This window comes from Aptenodytes patagonicus, chromosome 6 (assembly GCF_965638725.1).
Source record: "Aptenodytes patagonicus chromosome 6, bAptPat1.pri.cur, whole genome shotgun sequence".
In the NCBI taxonomy this organism is placed as follows: Eukaryota; Metazoa; Chordata; class Aves; order Sphenisciformes; family Spheniscidae; genus Aptenodytes; species Aptenodytes patagonicus.
In genome coordinates, this window is record NC_134954.1 from 25,904,877 (window position 1) to 25,922,486 (window position 17,610).

Genomic DNA, 17,610 nt, shown 5'->3' on the forward strand with positions numbered 1-17,610 from the left:
TTATCAATGTGGGACTATAAAACTGTTCAGCCAACCAAAAGCCTTTGTACATCTCATTAACATCACACTCTCCTGACACTTAAGACAGATAAAAGATAAGAACGGTGTAATTTCAGGGGGACCAAAGTAAAATATTTTTCATAAATTCTCTGAATGGCAGAGATTTCTAGCTCGATGTGCATGATTCTGCCTGTAGCCGAGTTTGGTAGGTAAAGCAGGCTGGCAGAGCAACTGCAATCATGGTATCAGTGGAAGGGAAGGACCTGAGATACTAACATGCAGCATATTTTTTTCCCCACCTTCCTGTAGGCTTCTGACCCATTGGATTTTGATTCTGGTCCCCCCTTTCTGAATTCTCCTCCTTCTCTTGGCATTGCTTATCAAACAGGATGTGGGGTACACGACGAGTCACAGAGCCTCCTCTTCCCTCTGTCTCCTCCCAACCCATTCCTCCAGGATGGAGGGTCGTCCAGGAGGGTCCCAACCATTCCCCTCTCTCACAAGAGCCCTGCCTGGGGTCGCAGTTAACCTGGCATGTTGCTGTTGTAGCACAATCTGCATGAACTGAGTCGGGAAACCTCAGCAAAGCCTCCCTGAGAGCTGATTTTGTAATGAAGGCCAAAACTGGCCCATTTCCCCTGTCTTCAGGAATGGGTTTAGTACTTTAGGCAAGAGGGGATGAGAATGCTGAGGTGGGAGATCCATTTTATGGATGCCCTGGTAGCCCTCAGCTGTGTCTAAAATAAAAGGCCTGGTTTGTCCACTTTCCTTTACCAGCTGTGGATTTACACTAGTGCCAAATGGATGTGAAGTGCTGAATGTGGTCTGCAACTGGTGCTTTGGTTTTTAGTCATTTTTCATGTTGCTTTATACTTTCGACGTTAGGAAAAATGTATAAGACTTTCATTAAGATCAGAGACTGGGATTTGATTTTCCTGTCAGCTGGTAGCAGCGGTCTTTAAAAATAACTCTTTGAGCTGAAATTTCTTAGGGAGCAGCAGTGAGTGTTTTGGTCAGGAAGTCTGGGGAAAGCCCGTGGAAATGGACATATAGAAATAAATTACTTAGCTTTGGCCTTCTGAAAAATTACATTACTTTGGGTTTATTTATTTGCAAATCCCAGAAAAGCTACTGATTTCTATTAAAACCCTCCCGGTTTCATCTGCTCACACACTTCCAGTTCAGTGTTTGTCACCTGTATCCTATCGCTGTTTTGGGTCCTTGTGCAGAGTCTGCATTACTGGCCATCCTGGAGAAAGACTGGTGCTGTTTGCCAGATTTTCTGTCTGTCTTAAAATGGGGAAGAGCCTGCCCCAACTGAGCTACAGGCGGGGATTTCATGAGATTTCTTTAATCCCTGCCGCCTCCCCTCTGTGCCCAAGGGGTGTTTCTTCCCCAGCCTCCAGCTGCCCAATCTCATAGGAAGCCATCACTTTGGGCAGCCCTTGGCCGGTGGCTGGTGGGCACGCAGGAATAGGAATGGGAGCGGTGTGCTGGGAGCATCCTGCTGGGGATAAATAGTTTGAGGGCAGGCGGGGAGAAAATGGCAAAACCATTTTTCATCTTTACTGCCTTCCTAGTTTTTAAGGCAAAGTCACCCTGACAGACTGCAGACTCTGACACCAAGATCTAAAGCTTTTAATGCCATGGTTCCTGCCACCGACCTGGCCCCACACTGACAGCAGCAGAAGCGCTGCCATCTGCACGGTGGCTGTGGGAGGGGCCCAGGGCACATGCATGGCTGGTGCAGCTCTTTGCAGCCCGGGCAGAGCAGCAGGGCTGGGGATGGATGTACAGGTTGGCACCCTGCCCTGGTACAGGGTTAGGGGTTACCAATGTGCCATGCGTGGGGGGCGGGTGTTGGGGCAGCATCTCTGTGTTCACATTCAGGTTGTGTGTTTCTGTAGCTATTCTTTCAGCACAAATTGCAGGTTTTCATTTAAGTTGCACTATGCCAGGTGAGTTTTTCATCATCTGCATGAAGTAGCAGCTACCAAAACAGCAGCAGCCACAAAATCCCTAGTGAAGGGCACACAGAGAAGGGGCTCCCCCAGGGACACGTACCTCGTGCTGCATGCCAGGGTAAGAGAGAAAAAATATTCCAGTTTTGTTTAGGATCCTTTTCTTTGGTTGTAAGATTGGCAGCTGCCAAAAATAGAGTTTGCTGCAGCTCCAAGCTTCATGTGAACAGGTGAAGGCCTTGTGTTGGGAGACTTGCTGCCTGCCAGCTGCTGCTCAGAGATCCACACTTGGTGCGAGCAATTGCTGTGTTCAGCAACAAGAGCAAGAATGCACTCCTGTGAAATACGTGGTGTAGGTGAATTGAAATACTGTGGCGGGGGGGAAGCAAAACTAAGACTGTAAAAATGGCAAGGGCTGAGAGATAACCCCTTATAAAACAAAAGCAAAAAATCCTCAGAGAGATGCAGCATGATAAACAGGAATACCCTGGCTGGTTTTGTTATTTATTACTCACATTATGATAGTGCTCAGGCATCTAAGTCTTAGGTCAGGACTATTGCACAAAGTGCTGTGGGGACAGGTAGCAAAGGTGATCCTGTCTGCACCAGGGCACCCAAAAAGGGCAGTGAGACTGTGCACGGGTCCTTGTTGGCCTCCTGCATCTCAGTGCCATGCCTGTGCTGCATAGAATCATAGAATCATCAAGGTTGGAAAAGACCTCTAAGATCATCGAGTCCAACCGTCAACCCAACACCACTATGCCCACTAAACCATGTCCCTAAGCGCCTCATCTACACATCTTTTAAATACCTCCAGGGATGGGGACTCAACCACTTCCCTGGGCAGCCTGTTCCAATGTTTAACCACTCTTTCAGTAAAGAAATTTTTCCTCATGTCCAATCTAAACTTCCCCTGGCGCAACTTGAGGCCATTTCCTCTTGTCTTATCGCTAGTTACTTGGGAGAAGAGACCGACACCCACCTCGCTACAACCTCCTCTCAGGTAGTTGTAGAGCGCGATAAGGCCTCCCCTCAGCCTCCTCTTCTCCAGGCTAAACAACCCCAGTTCCCTCAGCTGCTCCTCATAAAACTTGTTCTCTTGCACCGATGGACGGGGTGGAGAGCTGCCCTGTGCACATCAAAAAATGTCCAGAGTCCTCAAATTCCCCTCAGAGACCTGGCAACCTGTGAATCTCGGGTTAGAGCGCAGAAAAAGTAAAGAAATAATGTTCCATTTCCAAAGGCAGGGAGAGGAGGTGTTTTAAAATGAATTTTGCTCATCAGTCAGAAAGTGAGTTATTAGGACAATCTTTCCTTTGCTGGATCTTCATTGCTTTTTGCTCCTGAATTTTAAGTTTCCCCATGGTGGTGGGGATTGATGTGAAGCAGCACCAGCTACCTAAGCAAGAAACACTTACTTAAATAATCAATTTTAATAGTTGTTTGCATTTCCTTTTCTCAGTAGATGTTCTTAAGGCTGATTCTCATTTGAGTTTGAAACAAAATATGATTATTTTCTTTACTAATTGTAAGCTTTTTCACTAAATCCTGTATTTCATTTACCGATGAAGGTCATCTATCAGTACGTTTTTATTTAAGTAATACTGTGTCTCACAATACATTTCAGCCTTATTTTTTAAACTTTTATGTTAGTATACTGTAAATGACAGCTTTCCTATTTACCATATGAGTAATTTTTAAACACATGGTGGGTCAAGCTGCATTTAGAAGGGAACTGAATTCCAATTAAAAAGGCCCCAAAATAGAATTTTTATAAATGTTTTTAGTAGTTAAGTGAATGTGCTGGACACATATGGAAAATAATGTTTATCTAAACATGCTTTACATTTCCAACAAGTCAATAATATAACAAAGACAGCATGGTCATTCCTGATCCTCACGTCCTTTAAGATTGTAGCCATTTCTCATACCCCACTTTTTTCCATAGCTTGGAAGGACATAGTTGACTTCTGTCTTTCAGCTTCCAGTTGCTTTTTGGGTGAAGTAGGCATAAAATTGATCTGACTGAATAAAATGAAGTGAAGAATATAATGTTTTTCACACACTTTTGAAACCACTGTGCTAAAACAGCTCAAGTGCAGTGAACTCCTGTCCTATGTGCTCAGTGACACATCTCCATCCTTTCAGTGGCTTATCTTTATTCAGAGCATCAGCAGTAAGTACATACAACCATAAATAACATTTTATTTCATTTAAAGGATTTCACTTTTGTAATAAAATTAAGCATTTATCTAAATTGGCCTCCTTTTGATCCTGAAAAGACAATATTAGTGTTTGTAAATAGATGTTATGAGAATGTTGTTCCATGGCACTGGCAAGTGGCAATATCCTTATATCACCACGTTTATTTCCTTTTCACTGGATATTATGCCGCCTCTCACTTTGGAACTGTTCAGTTTTTGCACAGCAGAGGTGTGTGTTCTTGTGTTATGACGATGACTCGATGGGAGAATGCCATTGTGCAGAGACTAGCTTTGCCCCAAGGAGCCATAAGGTGCCACAGTAAATTGTCTCTCCATCTGGGAGAAGCTCTCACCTGGGACCTGCTCCCACCAAGGGAGGTAGCATTTTCCTTCAGGGAGATAATCTGTTTGCTTGCATGCAATTTAATAAGCCTCCCACCTTCAGATGGCAGCTACCTGTACCTATAGACAGCTCTGCTTGGTATGATACCATTCATTCAGGAGTTCAGCCTCAGGTCTGGCCTCCCCTTTAAAAAAATGAGGGGAGGTAATGTGAGACAGAGTCCTGTGGGATCTCCGTGTGGGACACAAGCAGCGGGGAACAGCGGGTCCCAAGGGTGCTGGTGTCACCAGCAGGGATGGAGGTGGGATGCAGCTCACCACAGCCAGGTACAAACAGCAGCTGCTGGAGCGTGCTAGTTTTTTTTCTTTTTTTTCCCTACTGTCATTGCAAACCACCGACGGGGCTTTCTGAAAATGAGCTGATCAGTGCCTGTGCTAAAAGTTTGTCCTGCTGCAGACCCAGCAGCAATTCATAGGGTGGGAAATGCCACAAGCACCCTTTGCAGGTCTGGCTGTATTCAGGAGGAGGAGGACTGAAGTCCCAGGAGTTGAGAAGCCCATGGTACTTCAGACATCCCTGCCTGTGAACACCATCTTAGACTACAGGCTGAAATAAGCTCTTGCTCCTTCAGGGACTAGTTCCTGCAGCGGCTCCTGCGCTTGCACCCTCCTGCCCGCGCACACCCTCTGGCACAGCCACCGAGACCTGCCCCACTGCTGGGCACCGCGGGGCCTGCGGGTGCAGAGGGCTGAGACATGCCCTTCCTTGCCGAGGTCAGTGTTGCCTCTGCTGAAGTTGTTTTCTTGGAGAGCTGTCCCTGGGCAGTTTTTATGTGAGATTGCATGGCTTAAAACATTTTAGATCTAAGTCCCAGTCAGCCCAATTCCCTCTGCAAACCCAGAAGCTTAATATCCCTTTCCCCGAGCTGCCCATGCTCCCTGAGTCACCAGCCTGCCATCAGCTGCCTTCTTGCTTTAAACAACTTGGTACAGCAGCTCCTGCAGCCCCACACGCACCCCTCACAGCCCCCTGCTCTTTTCCAGCACCACTGCAGGTAAAGCTAGAGAGAGAGTTTTGCAATAATGTTGGAATGTGTTTGGACAGATTCAAATCGAGCTGGATGGGGAGCATGCAGTCTTGAACACATCCTCATGTATTTCACATATAACTTTCCAGTATTTCTAGCCATTATTATGTTTAAATCACAACCCTTCAGGGATAAAAACCCATAGGTGTTCTGAATATAATAGAAATAATATGGGCAAGCAGATATATGTCTCCCATATTTACCTGGTGGTTAAAAGTCAATTGAATCTAGTTTTCAAAGGACTGAAAATTGTACCAGCTGGAAATAACTGCGTCAGATGAACAGAGCAGGGAGTGTGTTGAATAGGCAGGTGGTGGCTTGCAGTATTTTCCTCCAGAGGGAGAGGAGCATGACAGCAGTCTGTCTATCCACATGTATCTTTCTCATTTTAATATCTGAAGGCAGTTAGGCACTAGACAGAAATCCAAAAGCACAGATCCTCCCGGTTAGCTGCGGGTCCTGCCTTCGGGTCTGGTGTCCCTCACAGGCTGTACTGCCTTCTGGAGCCATCATCACTGCCCTCTGGAAGTGCCCCCACTGCTGGCTGCAGGGGGAGACGGGGTCGACTGCTCCCTGTTTCACTGCCCCAGTTTGGCTGGATTACCCCAGCCTTCATTTTTGTTATGTTTTCTTTCTGAGTCTGCAAAATGGCCATTTGGCTGCTGGGCTGGCAGGGGTGGACCCAGGCAGCCTGTCTGGCCTCAGGCTTAACAGCAGCTCTGGTTTGCTGGAGCGCGAAGGGCACAGATTTGGCACCAGCCTTCATCCTCTGTGTCCCTCACCCTGTGCTGAGCTGAACACAGCGAGGTGAAAGCAAGAGGGTCACCGAGCTGCGGGGTTATATGTGCCCTACCCCTGCCACTGGACCCCAGCACAGCCACCACCCAGCACGCTGCGCCTGCACCCCTCTCGCTTTCTGATCCCTGACGGAGGTTTGGAAACATGCTTGATATATCTTGAGTGATGGGCTTGGTGAGGCTTAAAACTCACTGTGCTCCAAGGACTCATGGCTGTGCATTTGTGGAAGGAAGATGCAAAATAATGACTGAAGTGATTATACAATTCATTAGACTTTGAAAGAATCATATTTCTGTCAGCCCCGCAGCTGTTTCTTTTAGGGTTTTATTCTGAAAGGTTGGAAAGCTTGGTTCATTTAACACACGTCAAGGTGCTAATTACATCAGGGCTGGCATAAACATGCACAAGGCAGCTGCTGACCATGTGGTGGAGAGAGCGGGGTCGGCTCCCCACACCAGCTCCCTCGTGCCGGCAGAGGGCTGGGAGCACCTGCAGTTCCCACTCCTTTCACCAGGGAAATTGGGCGCTGACAGCCCGGTGCACAGAGCAGCCGTGGCCCTGATTTCCAGCTTGCACACGTGGGATGCAAAGAACAGCACAGCTTTTTTTGGTCATAGTATTTGAGGGTCCTTCCATGGGGAGACTGTAAAAATGAAATGTTTCCCAACATGAAACTGCCACGTTGCAGATAGCCCTGATCACAGAGCTGGCCAGCTCCCTGGCGAAACACAAACCTGTCCTCCCGGTGCCAGTCTTGTTATAAAAGAGAGGGCAAGGCTGGCTTCCTGAGCATGTTCCTGGGCTGCCGTTCGTCCCGCGGGTGGCTCGGCAGTGCTCCTCACCGCCAGCCTGGCAGGACCCGCTCCCCTGCTTGGGCTTTTTTTGTAGCTGCTGTTCTTCATACTGACAACTTTATCCCAACTGTGGAATTCCAACCGAGGGATTTGGGGAAATTGGAGTGGCTCTGAACATGGGCCTGCATTTCCCAGCGCACACGGCCTGATCTGTGAATTGAAGAGCTGACCTGTTTTCTCTTAAACACTATCCCAGAATGGGTTTTTCACAACTGGCAGGAAAAACTTCCCTTACTTCTGTCACCTGCCTTTAAAATATGCATGAGAAGGTAAGCGAGGGTGCTACGAATGGCTCGGCTGCAGCTGCCTGCATAGCTGTGTTCAGCCCCCGAACCTGTGGAGGTCTCCAGCTATAGGAGCTTTCTGCCTTAGCTGCCCAGGACACGTGCCTACCTCTAGAAAGCTGCCTGCTATCTGCTGGCTTTAAAGCATCTGTTGGTTTGGAAACCTAAGTTGCCTGATGTCGCTGGATTTAACTGGTGCTTCTGGAGGTTAGAATGGCCATTCAGACAATAAGTCCTTCTACCTGGAAAAATATACCTGAGAGTTAGTGCAGGCACATTTTGACATATATCTGACATGTCTGGAGGTATTTTGTGTTCACCCCAACCATCCCCACATCACGCCAAAACCGCAGCCAGGTGCTACAGGTCCCTGTGCCTACCTTGGGTCTGCACTGCTCCTTGGAGGCTAGAGCCAGGAAGGGACTGGGAGAGCAGCCGTGTGGCAGGGACGTGGTCCAGCTTGGTGAACACCAACACCACGCCGCAGAGAGCTCCCTGCGGGCCAACCTCATGCTCCCTTGGGCAAAATTTTTAGAGGGGACAGAGCCCACAGAACAACACCTCTACCAAGTGTTAGGGACTAGCTCAGCCTTCTACCTCCATCAGCCGACCCGCCTGTGTCCCCATGACAAGCCAGGGGGGTTGACAGCACTTCCAGCAGCCTGTATTTTTCACCCAGGCCTCTTTCTCCATCCCCAAATCTCTCCCCTCTACTTAACCCTGGTTCCCCTGGGAAGCAAGGCACAGATGGCTTACAGCAGCCTGGGGGTGAATGTGCAAGGGGAGGGGGGGTAGGAAAATACCAGCAAGAGCTCAGCTTATTTTATTGGTGTTAAATGCCTTTCAGATGTACTTAAAGGCCCCTGAAGGCCAAGGAGTCCCATCACATTGCAGCTAGGCTGCAGGTTCTCATTTGCTTCTAAGCCAGGCTTCAAAAGGAGAAAGGATTTGGGGTTGGGTTTTTTTTCTTTTCTTTTCCTTGTTTGAAGACAGCACTTCAAAAGCAGCATCTGCAGCTTGGCTGCAGGTTCTGGGTGCCAAAGGAGCTGGCCGCCTCCTGATGGGTGCAGGAGGAGCCCTGCTGCCGGCTGCGGGAGGAGCAGAGCCAGGTTCACCCCTTGCAGCTGGCCAGAGCCAGGCGTACTGTGCCCAACAGCTGGTGGCACAGCCTGACCGCATGCCATGCTGCTGCGGTAGCAGCTTGGTACTGCCACTGTTAAAATGATTTTCCAGATGCGTGTGGCTTCCTAAAGTTCAACCTTTCTCCAATGCTCAGGAAGCTGGGAGGGGCAGGGAGGATCATTGCTCGATCAAAAAGACCCTGTGACTCCTGGATGTGAGGTATGGAGCTTGTCCCAGCACTAGTGCCTCTTCGGTTGCTGTTCCCCAGGGCCTTCCTCTCTGCATCCCACACTTTGTTCTTTGGTCTTTCCAGCCACCTTTTCAGGAAATAATTGGCTTGGATAAAGAAATGCTTTTTAGAGTGAGGAGGGTGTAGCAGCTTTTAGCTAGAAGAGAACGCTTGTGAAAACTCAGTAATGTATAAGACTCATATCATCACTTCCATGGTCCTTTCTGTGCCCTGATACTACTCAGAGTTTTTCAGAGGCTCTTGAATATTTTCCAAGCAGTAGGCATTAGGGTAATGGCAGAAAACACATCTCTTCTTGCACCTCTCTGTTCTTCTGTGTGACCTGTCAAATGAGGTCCCAGTTCAGAAGGGTAAAAAAACCTCCCGCTGTTGTAGATTCAGAGAGGTCTGGGGTCAGGCCAGGAAGAATTGCACCCCTCTTTTGCATCCCTTGTGACTTGCACCAAACCTTACGTTGAAAAGAGGTCTACAAATCAGTGGGTGTTGTTTGGAAAATCAACATATAACCTGGGTAGGTGCTTTAGTGGGAGAAAGAACAGATAATGGTGGATCTGAGAGAGAAGTGTCCCATGGCTCTATAAAACATGCTTTTCTTATCTGTGAGCATATGTATCTGTGCAAAGATGGGTAACTTGGGTTGAACGTGCAAATCACAAGTTTGATTTGTTCTTTAAAGGCACAGAGGAAGGATAAGGCTTTTTCCTATGTTCTAGAAAAATCTAGTCCATTTTGACCAGAGCGCTGCCCTGCTGCTGTGTGTCCTACAGAGACTAAAGCCCTGGCCATCCCAAGAACTGTCTGCATTCAGGTGTCTTCAGTCCCTCGAGTGTCCATGCAGAGGTGTCTCTCCTGTTTGAGCTGAGTGCTTTCCCCTTCTACAAGTAGTTTTGCCTCCCTGTGTTTTTGCTTCAGAAAGTTTATAACTGTTCTGAAGTTATGTTTTAGGTAATATGAAGGATAACTTAGCTCTCCTCAAATGTGTCTCAAGGCAGGGAAACAGAGTAGGTGACTGCTTGTTATCCCTGAGCCTCCTGTGTTTCTGTGATTCTCTGCTTGGAAAGCATATTAATAAAATATGTGGCAGGAGCTTTTTTTTTGCTAGAAGCCTTTCACGCTGAATGTTTTCTAAATTGGCTGGGGGGTGGCAAGGGACCCAGCTAGCAACTAATCCCCCAGCCCATCCTCTCAGCAAATTGCTCACAAAAGTCATTAATTTTACTGTAATTGATTTAAACATTGCTCAGGAGGAGGAAAAATTAGGGAAACCAATGCCACTCCGAATGCTGAGAATTATGTGTTCTCAATTTTCTGTCATATTATCTCCACACGTGCCTGTTCTCTGCTGGCTGCTGTGCAAACGCCAGTGCCGAATAGTCACACGGTGAGCCCCAGCTCAGCAGTCGCGTTGGGCGGCTGTGCCATGAGCTGTGCAAACCCGCGAGCAAGCTCCAGGTCCATCCGAGACATGATACAAGAGAGTTTGCAAAGATCTTTTGCTCTGGCAAAGCGCTTGCCTCCAGCAATTCACATCTGGTCGGGTGGCTCCATCAACAAAGCATGGGCACATCAGGCTTTGGAAAGTAGCCATGGAAAAGCACAGAGCTCAGCTCTTGCTACAAGCCACAGTCACGGGATAATACCTGATGACAACCTCCTTGAAATGTCAGTGCTTATGGTGGAACAGGGCTTTTTATGAGGCAGCCACCTGTTCCCGTTGCATTACCTCATTGCTACTCAAATCAACTACTGTATCCCCAGCTGTAAAGTAGTTTTAATTAAAATGATTTATTGCTCAATACCGATTTGTCCCCTATTTTGGGTATATCTTAGAAGATAATATTTTTTCCTCATCACTTCATCACTGGGCTTACATTTTAAGGGACTGTACCCACTGATGTCACTGGGATCAGAATAGAGTATGTGGATTTTAACTGAGCAATGACGTAGGAACAATGTATTTTTAAGCTGGGCTAAGCTTTGTTTTGCATATTTATTTATACCTCTGACAACTGAATGAGGAGTGCCCTGGCTCCAAGCCATATCTTTCAGTAATAATTTTTTTTCAGATCCTTGGGAAATGGCTTCTCCAACGTATTGTGCATGTTCCCTTGACATCTTAATGCAGTTTCTAGGTCACTGAGCTAAGAAAAGACTATAGGTGCCACTGAAGTTAAAGGAGAATCATGTCTCCTTAAAGGAGAACCAGCCATAGGCTGGGCCAGGTTGATGGTGCTTAGAGAAATCAATTATTGTCATGTTCTGTCTTCATGCTGTGCCAGATCATTTAAAGATGAAGAAATTATGTCAGCTTTCACTCCATCTGCAGGAGTTTGTGTGCTCCTGCTTCCAGGCCACCTGTGATGAATAAAGGACGTTGCTTATTGATCTACCAGTTATTGCAAATCTGCGCCGGGAAGCCAGAGGGGCTCTCCATCAGGTCTTAGCTGGCATCCATTAGCTGTTGGGCACGGGGGTAGGTCATAACGTTTCAGGTTCTTTTAAAGGCTGAAGGGTGAAAGCAGAAGCACAAGGAAGTGAACATGTCTCAATGTGCAGGTGGAGGTCAGTCTTGACTTTGCCAGCCTGGAGAAACTGCTTCACTCTCACTATGGGGGTGTTCATCTGGAATGAGCTGCCATGGAGGGCGCGTGGTCTCACGGCTCCAGCCTGAGGAGCTCTTCTCCCCAGTGCCACTGCTGGGGACTGTGCCTGAGAGGTGAGCAGGCAGGAGAGCTGCAGCACTCTCCTGGTTGTATTGCTGTATCCATACAGGGGAGGGAATCTCAGCCCCTCCTAACTGAGGCTGGGATTTCCCTGTGTGGGTACAGCATACCTGAAAAAAACCTGGAAGTTTACTTCAGCAAAATAATCCACAAGGACTAAGAGATGTTTGAAGGGCTCTGTTCCTTAACATGCTGCAAGTCCCCGAAAGGGATGGTGCAGGATCAGGGCTGGGAGGGGCTCTGGGAGCCCCAAGCCCTCGCTCTCCTCTGCCCTGTGTGGAGCAGAAGTCCGTGGGCTGGGTGGAACAACAAGGAACTGAGCTCTTGCCAAGCAAAACATGCAGAAAATACTCTCCGAAATTCCTCTTCCTGCCCTCTCAGCCCTCTGTTCTCAGTTCACCTCTGCAGCCTGCCTGTGAAAAAGGAGTGCTGCTGCCAACAGGAGAGGTTTGGGTCATTCTTTGGGGAAAGGGAGTGGAGCCTGGCCTCTTCCACCTGCAAAATTTAATACTTATCTTTTCTGCCAAGAGATTAAGTTGAACACTTGGCACCTGCCAGATTCAGTGGAGCAATAGCTGTTGGTGGATGTGTCACCTGCTCATCTTCAGAGGAGAGGCTCTGGGGCAGGGGAGCAGGGGCAAGGGGTGCCGCCTTGCCTGGACACTGCAGGCTCCCTGCACCTGGGGCAGTGTGGCACTCCACTATCCTCCAGGAGACAAAGCCACCTTGCGAGAGTGACAGGCTGGTGGTACACACACAGCTCCTGTCTGACATCCAGAAATGATCCTTGCTGAGGTGTAAAAGCAGCTTTTTTTTCCCCCCAGACCCAGAGCTGAGCCTGAGCCTCAGGCATCATTATCACCCAGTGCTCTGCCTGCACCCGCTGCCCCAAGGCAGGTGGCAACAGCCCACAAGAGCTGCATGGGCAGGAGGTGGCTGCTCTGTGGGCACCGGCGTGGACGCAGGCAGTGTAGCTGGGGACAGGTGGTTTTGGCTGGCTGACAGCCTTGGAGAGATCAGAGGGAGGTGGGTTGAGGACGGCAGGCAGCTGTCTGCATCACGGGGAGCCTTGGCAGCTGCCTGCACTCACCAGTCATGCCAGAGGCCAGATGGAGTAGGTGGGCACCGAGGAGCAGGCCCCTGCTGCCGCTCCCCTTCTGCAGCTCTGCGTGGTGGCAGGGCACGGGTGGCCCTGCACAATTACTCTCTGGTGAGCGAGGGAGTGCTGTGCTCAGGGTGTGAAGGTCCTTTCTGTTTTGTCGGAAAAAGACACACACAAAAATAAATGCGGAGACCAGGATAAATTCTGCAAGCAGAAATACTTGTGAAATGCCCACTGGGCCTGTCACAAACTTCATTTAAATATGGGCTCACTGTGGTCACCTGGATAGCTCCAGTAGAGTTGCTGGGTTTACACTGTACTTTAAAGCTAAGCGTGTTGGAGATGCTTTTCTGAGCCAAGATCTGTCACTTGCCTCTCTCCGTGTCCCCCACGGGCTCTGGCAAGGTACCAAATAGCTTTGTTTTCTAGCTGCTGGTGGCTGTCCTCTCTGTCACTGGATGGCTGGCCTGCACTGCCCCAGGGGTGTTTCCTGCGCAGGTGACGTTGCACTCCCACTTTCCTGCCAAAGCACTTCAGCTCCCTCCACTCCAAAAGACTGCGCAGCGCAACCACGGATGTGTGTGGGTGCAGGCAAACCATCTGGCTGCTCCCTGGTTCTCATCAGTACTATGGAAAGTCCCATGTTTCAGGGCCCAGCTATGTGACTCACTTGTGCCACAGCTCCCAGGATGTTGCAGCCGGGTTTGTGCTGTGCGAGGTTACAGTGCTCCACAGCCACAGCTGGATAAGCCGGGATGAGCAGTGATGGGGCGTGCTGGTGAAACACGGAGACAAAGTTGTGTTCAGGACCTGATTGCCTGCACAGGTTACATGCTCTGGTTGGAGCTTCACTGTATAATTCATGTTCACAAATGCTCTCTCTGAGGAAGGAGAGGTCACAGCTCCTTTCCTAGCTGCATCCCCTGGTTTCTGTGTAAATGATCTGGTTTCGGAAAGTCTTCAGTGACAGCCTGTGTTAAGTGTTCAACGTGCTCTTAGTTGTTGTCTTTTCAGTCACTATTCAGTCATGGTTATTTAAATCCTGAGATGAAAAATAAACTATTCTTTTGTTTGCCTGTCCCTCTGCTTTGTTGCATCCCCTCTCAATCACTGAGGCAGGAGATGGTGGTGCCTTCACAGGCTTCTCCCAGGGATGAAGCATATGGCAACTGTGCGGTGCGGCGGGACAAAGCCTCCACCTCCTGGCGGCAGAGCCGCACGGCAGCCGGGCACCGGTTTCTGTCTGCGGGAGTTGTCCCAGAAAGAAGGCAGAAAGCTCACCAAGGAAGCAGAGCGAAGCCTTGGCATGCATGGTGCTTCCTGCAAGGCTCAGCCCCTCTGGCCGCAGTGGAGCACAGTGTTTATCTGCAGGCATCCCGGGGCTTGTTCTGGCTGCCGAGGCAGGGAAACGGTCTCCGTTTGGGTTCTCTCTCTGAGACCTAGAAATTTTTGTCCTGGTCCTGAAGAAGGTTCTCACGAGGTTATTTTAATGCATTCCTGCCTGATGAAACCCCAGCACCATCCAACATCTGTTTTCCAAGGCTGACTGGAAGTGAGGTGCTACCGTGCAGGCAGTTTCAGGACGGGGGAAGCTTAGGGATTTTCTCTCTCAAACTCTGATAGTGGGCTCAGCATGTTCACACTCTCCTAAGGGTACCTCAGAACTGAATCTTTCTGGAGTCCCCCAGAAGAAACTTAAAGGCCATGTTCAAAGTATTTTTCACAAGTAATAAGGAGGTCGGGGTAGTTCTCAGCATTGCAGCTGCAGCTCGAGGCTCAGGGATTTTTTCATGTCGAGATTTGCCCCTTCCATCACTTCTCCCCCTTTGGGCTCCTTGTGAGTGCCAAGTACCTGGTACCAAGGGAGACTTGCATGCAGACACGTATGTTTATTTTTGTAAATGGTTTTAAAAGAATGACAAGGGAATTGCAAATGAATCTGAGTAAAGATAGAAAAAGACCACAAAGGAGAAAACACTTCAGCAATAAGACAGAGGAGTGCTCAGCTCTGCCAGCATCTCTGCAGGGTCTGCCAGGGTGTTATGCATCCCTCAGCTTACACTGACAGCCCCTTGCCCATGGCAGTCGGAGAGGGACGGTTGTCCCATGGCCGATGGGCTGAGGGGAGTTTGACGTGCTGCAGGGGCTGCTGCACTGGGCTCTGGGCTCTGCATGTGACTGGCTCTGTGCTTATGGGACCAGGGTGGTTTAATTAAAGGTGGCAAAGCCACCTCTAGAGTCACCTCTGCAAAGCATCAACTGCACGTGCAGTGCCTGCGAGCCGCTGGCATGGAGTGTGTTGGCCCGCTTCACCGGCTGCCTGCAGCTCCTGAAGTGCTTTCAGAGAGCAATCACTTCCCAGTGTCGAGTGCTCTCAATTGCCCGTATTTTTGGAACTGTTCAAGTCTTCCCCAACACCATCCTCCTTTCCAAAGATGCCAGCTGAGAACTTTCCATGTCCAGGCCCCTGCTGTGTGTCCCCCCAGGAAGCCGGAGATGCAGTTTGTGGTGGGAAACCTGCGTCTGCTGGGCAGTGGCAACAAGCCCTTCCTGCAGAAAGGGCACGGCAGTGGCACTGATGGCAGAGGCTCCAGGGGCACATGTGTACCATGTGTCTGGGTCATGATTACAGCTGGTGGACAGCCCGGGCTGTCCTTGTGGCCACCAGACCTGGCTGGAAGGGGGATGGTGCTCACATACAGGTTTTTCCCAGAACCCTGGGTTCAAACACAGCCCGAGGAAATAGCAGCTGCCTCAGAGGTCCCAGCCCTCTGACAGGGGTGACACTTCAGGGAGGGTGGGGGGAAGGAGAGGCAGTGAGAGGGGAAGCAGCTTTCCCAAGGCCACGCACCCAGGGAGCCATGCTGCCTTTCAGATCACACCAAGCTCCTTCACCTCAGGGAAGGGGGGAGTTTGCCCACGTGCCCCCCTGACCAGCCTGTGTGTCTGACTGATCTGTCTCCCCCCAGGTATCTCTCAGCCATGAGTGCACTCGCGCCATCATGAAGCTGATGTACTGCCCGCACTGCCGGGGCATGTCCAGCGTGAAGCCATGCAACAACTACTGCCTGAACGTCGTGAAGGGCTGCCTGGCCAACCAAGCGGACCTGAACACCGAGTGGAAGTACCTGATGGGTAAAGTGACCTTACTCTGCTGCAGCACAGCTGGCTCTCACGGCAACTTTTGAATTCTCTGAGATAGTGTTCAGAGAGTAAAGAAAGGACCGTTGGAGGTTCTTTTACACCACATTCTCTCTGTCCGTGATCTGGTGCCTAGAAGCTATTGCAGGACATTTTGCTGGGCTTTAATACCATTAGAAAGGACACTGCTGGGCTGACTAACAAGGGCTTAAAGAGTTTTCATCTTGCCTGTGCTCATTTGGGATTGCCCACACTTTGCCTTCAAGTAATTCTTCCTTCCCTCCGAAGTGTTGAAGCTTAGGGACAGATCCTGCCACCTGTCAGAGCTTCCTCCTCATCCATACCAGAGCACTTGTGAGAGCACAGGAGAAGCACTTGCTGCCCTTGGGAGGTAGTCTAGAAACTAGCCATAAACTGTTTCCATGGGTGGAGAGCAAAGGGATCAAAATCGCATACTACTAAATGGGAAGAGGTGTCTTTCTTAAACAAATACAGGGGGAGGGAGAAGTCACAGATCACCAGGAATGGGAAAATTAGACTTGTATTTTAAATAAGAAAAGATCTCATTTCATTTTTGTTTTGTCACTTGGCTAAGATAATGGGTCTCTTAAAGTGGGTTGTATGTGTATAGAGATGTCCATTTCATTGAGTTTAAAGCCAGAAATATCACTGTGATGGTGTGGTCTGATCTCCTGTGCAACACAGGCTGGAGAACTTCAATCAGGTGTTTCTGCAGGAAATTCTGCATTGCCTGATCAGACCCGGGCATCTTTTAAGAAGACCTCATGTGACACTCAGCTGTTTTTCCAGAGCCTGTGGCTCCTGGTTTAAATGTGAACTGCTGCTGAGAGTGGCTTGTGGAGCTGATGGGCATGGTTTAAGACTGGTGATGGTCTGTGTTTAGAAAATGGTGTGTTCATGTTACAGTGCATGTCCTCTCCCCAGCTGTAGTCCATCAGGGGAGGTTGGTTACAATGGTGAGGCTCTCACTCCTCCTTGTGCCCACAGAGCATCACCCAGCAAGCTCCTCTTTCTCTCCCAGGTTGTACATTTAGACCTGGAGTGATCTGAGACCTGAGGGAGCCTTGATGTTTCTCTGGGCTCTCGGAAGGCAGGCACAAGCGGAGATGAGCTTTGGGCTTGGCCTTTTCCCTTGTCTTGGCTCCCCCTGCCTAGCCAGCAAGACTGTCAGCTCACTGGCCAGCTGCAGCCTGACAGGCTGGCTCAGAGTTGATGTGTGGTGGTGTTAACAATAAAAAGCCCACTGAAACTCAAGGAGTGTCATCTGCCTCTCAAGGGACACCGCAAAATAAATATCGAAACACTGCACACAGAGGACAGTGCACTTGCTCAGTGAGGTGTGTTGGCCAGCTGTCCGCCTTGTGCTAGGGGCTGTGGAACTAAGTGGCAACTTACTGCAGCTAATTGGAAGTGCTCCCCACGAGAGCGGCTTGGGAGGCTGCTGTAAAAGAGGGGGATGAATATTCCTTTCCCCAAGGGTTTAGATCAGGATTTTGATGGCACTTTGGCCTTTCTGACCAGAGCAAGCCAAGTGTTACCTGTCACTGCTCTCCTGGCAGGATGACTGCCCGTCTCCTGAAAGGTCAATGTACAGCTCTCCTTGATTGACAGGGAGGCAATTCCAAGTGTGTTTTGCACTTATTCTGGTTTCCTTTTCCCCAAGAGACACTGTTCTTGTGAAGGGGTGATGGCTCAGAGCAAATTGGAGCTTCTTTCAAAT

The 17,610-nt window shown here is 49.4% G+C and overlaps 1 protein-coding gene across 1 annotated transcript in view; it reads left to right on the forward strand.

Annotated features, from left to right (window-relative positions):
- Positions 1-17,610, forward strand: part of GPC1 (glypican 1) — a 225,707-nt gene that overhangs the window by 194,911 nt on the left and 13,186 nt on the right. Inside the window, exon 4 of the mRNA XM_076341600.1 lies at positions 15,698-15,863. Within this exon, the coding sequence (XP_076197715.1) occupies positions 15,698-15,863 (166 nt within the window). The remainder of the gene's footprint in view (positions 1-15,697; positions 15,864-17,610) is intronic.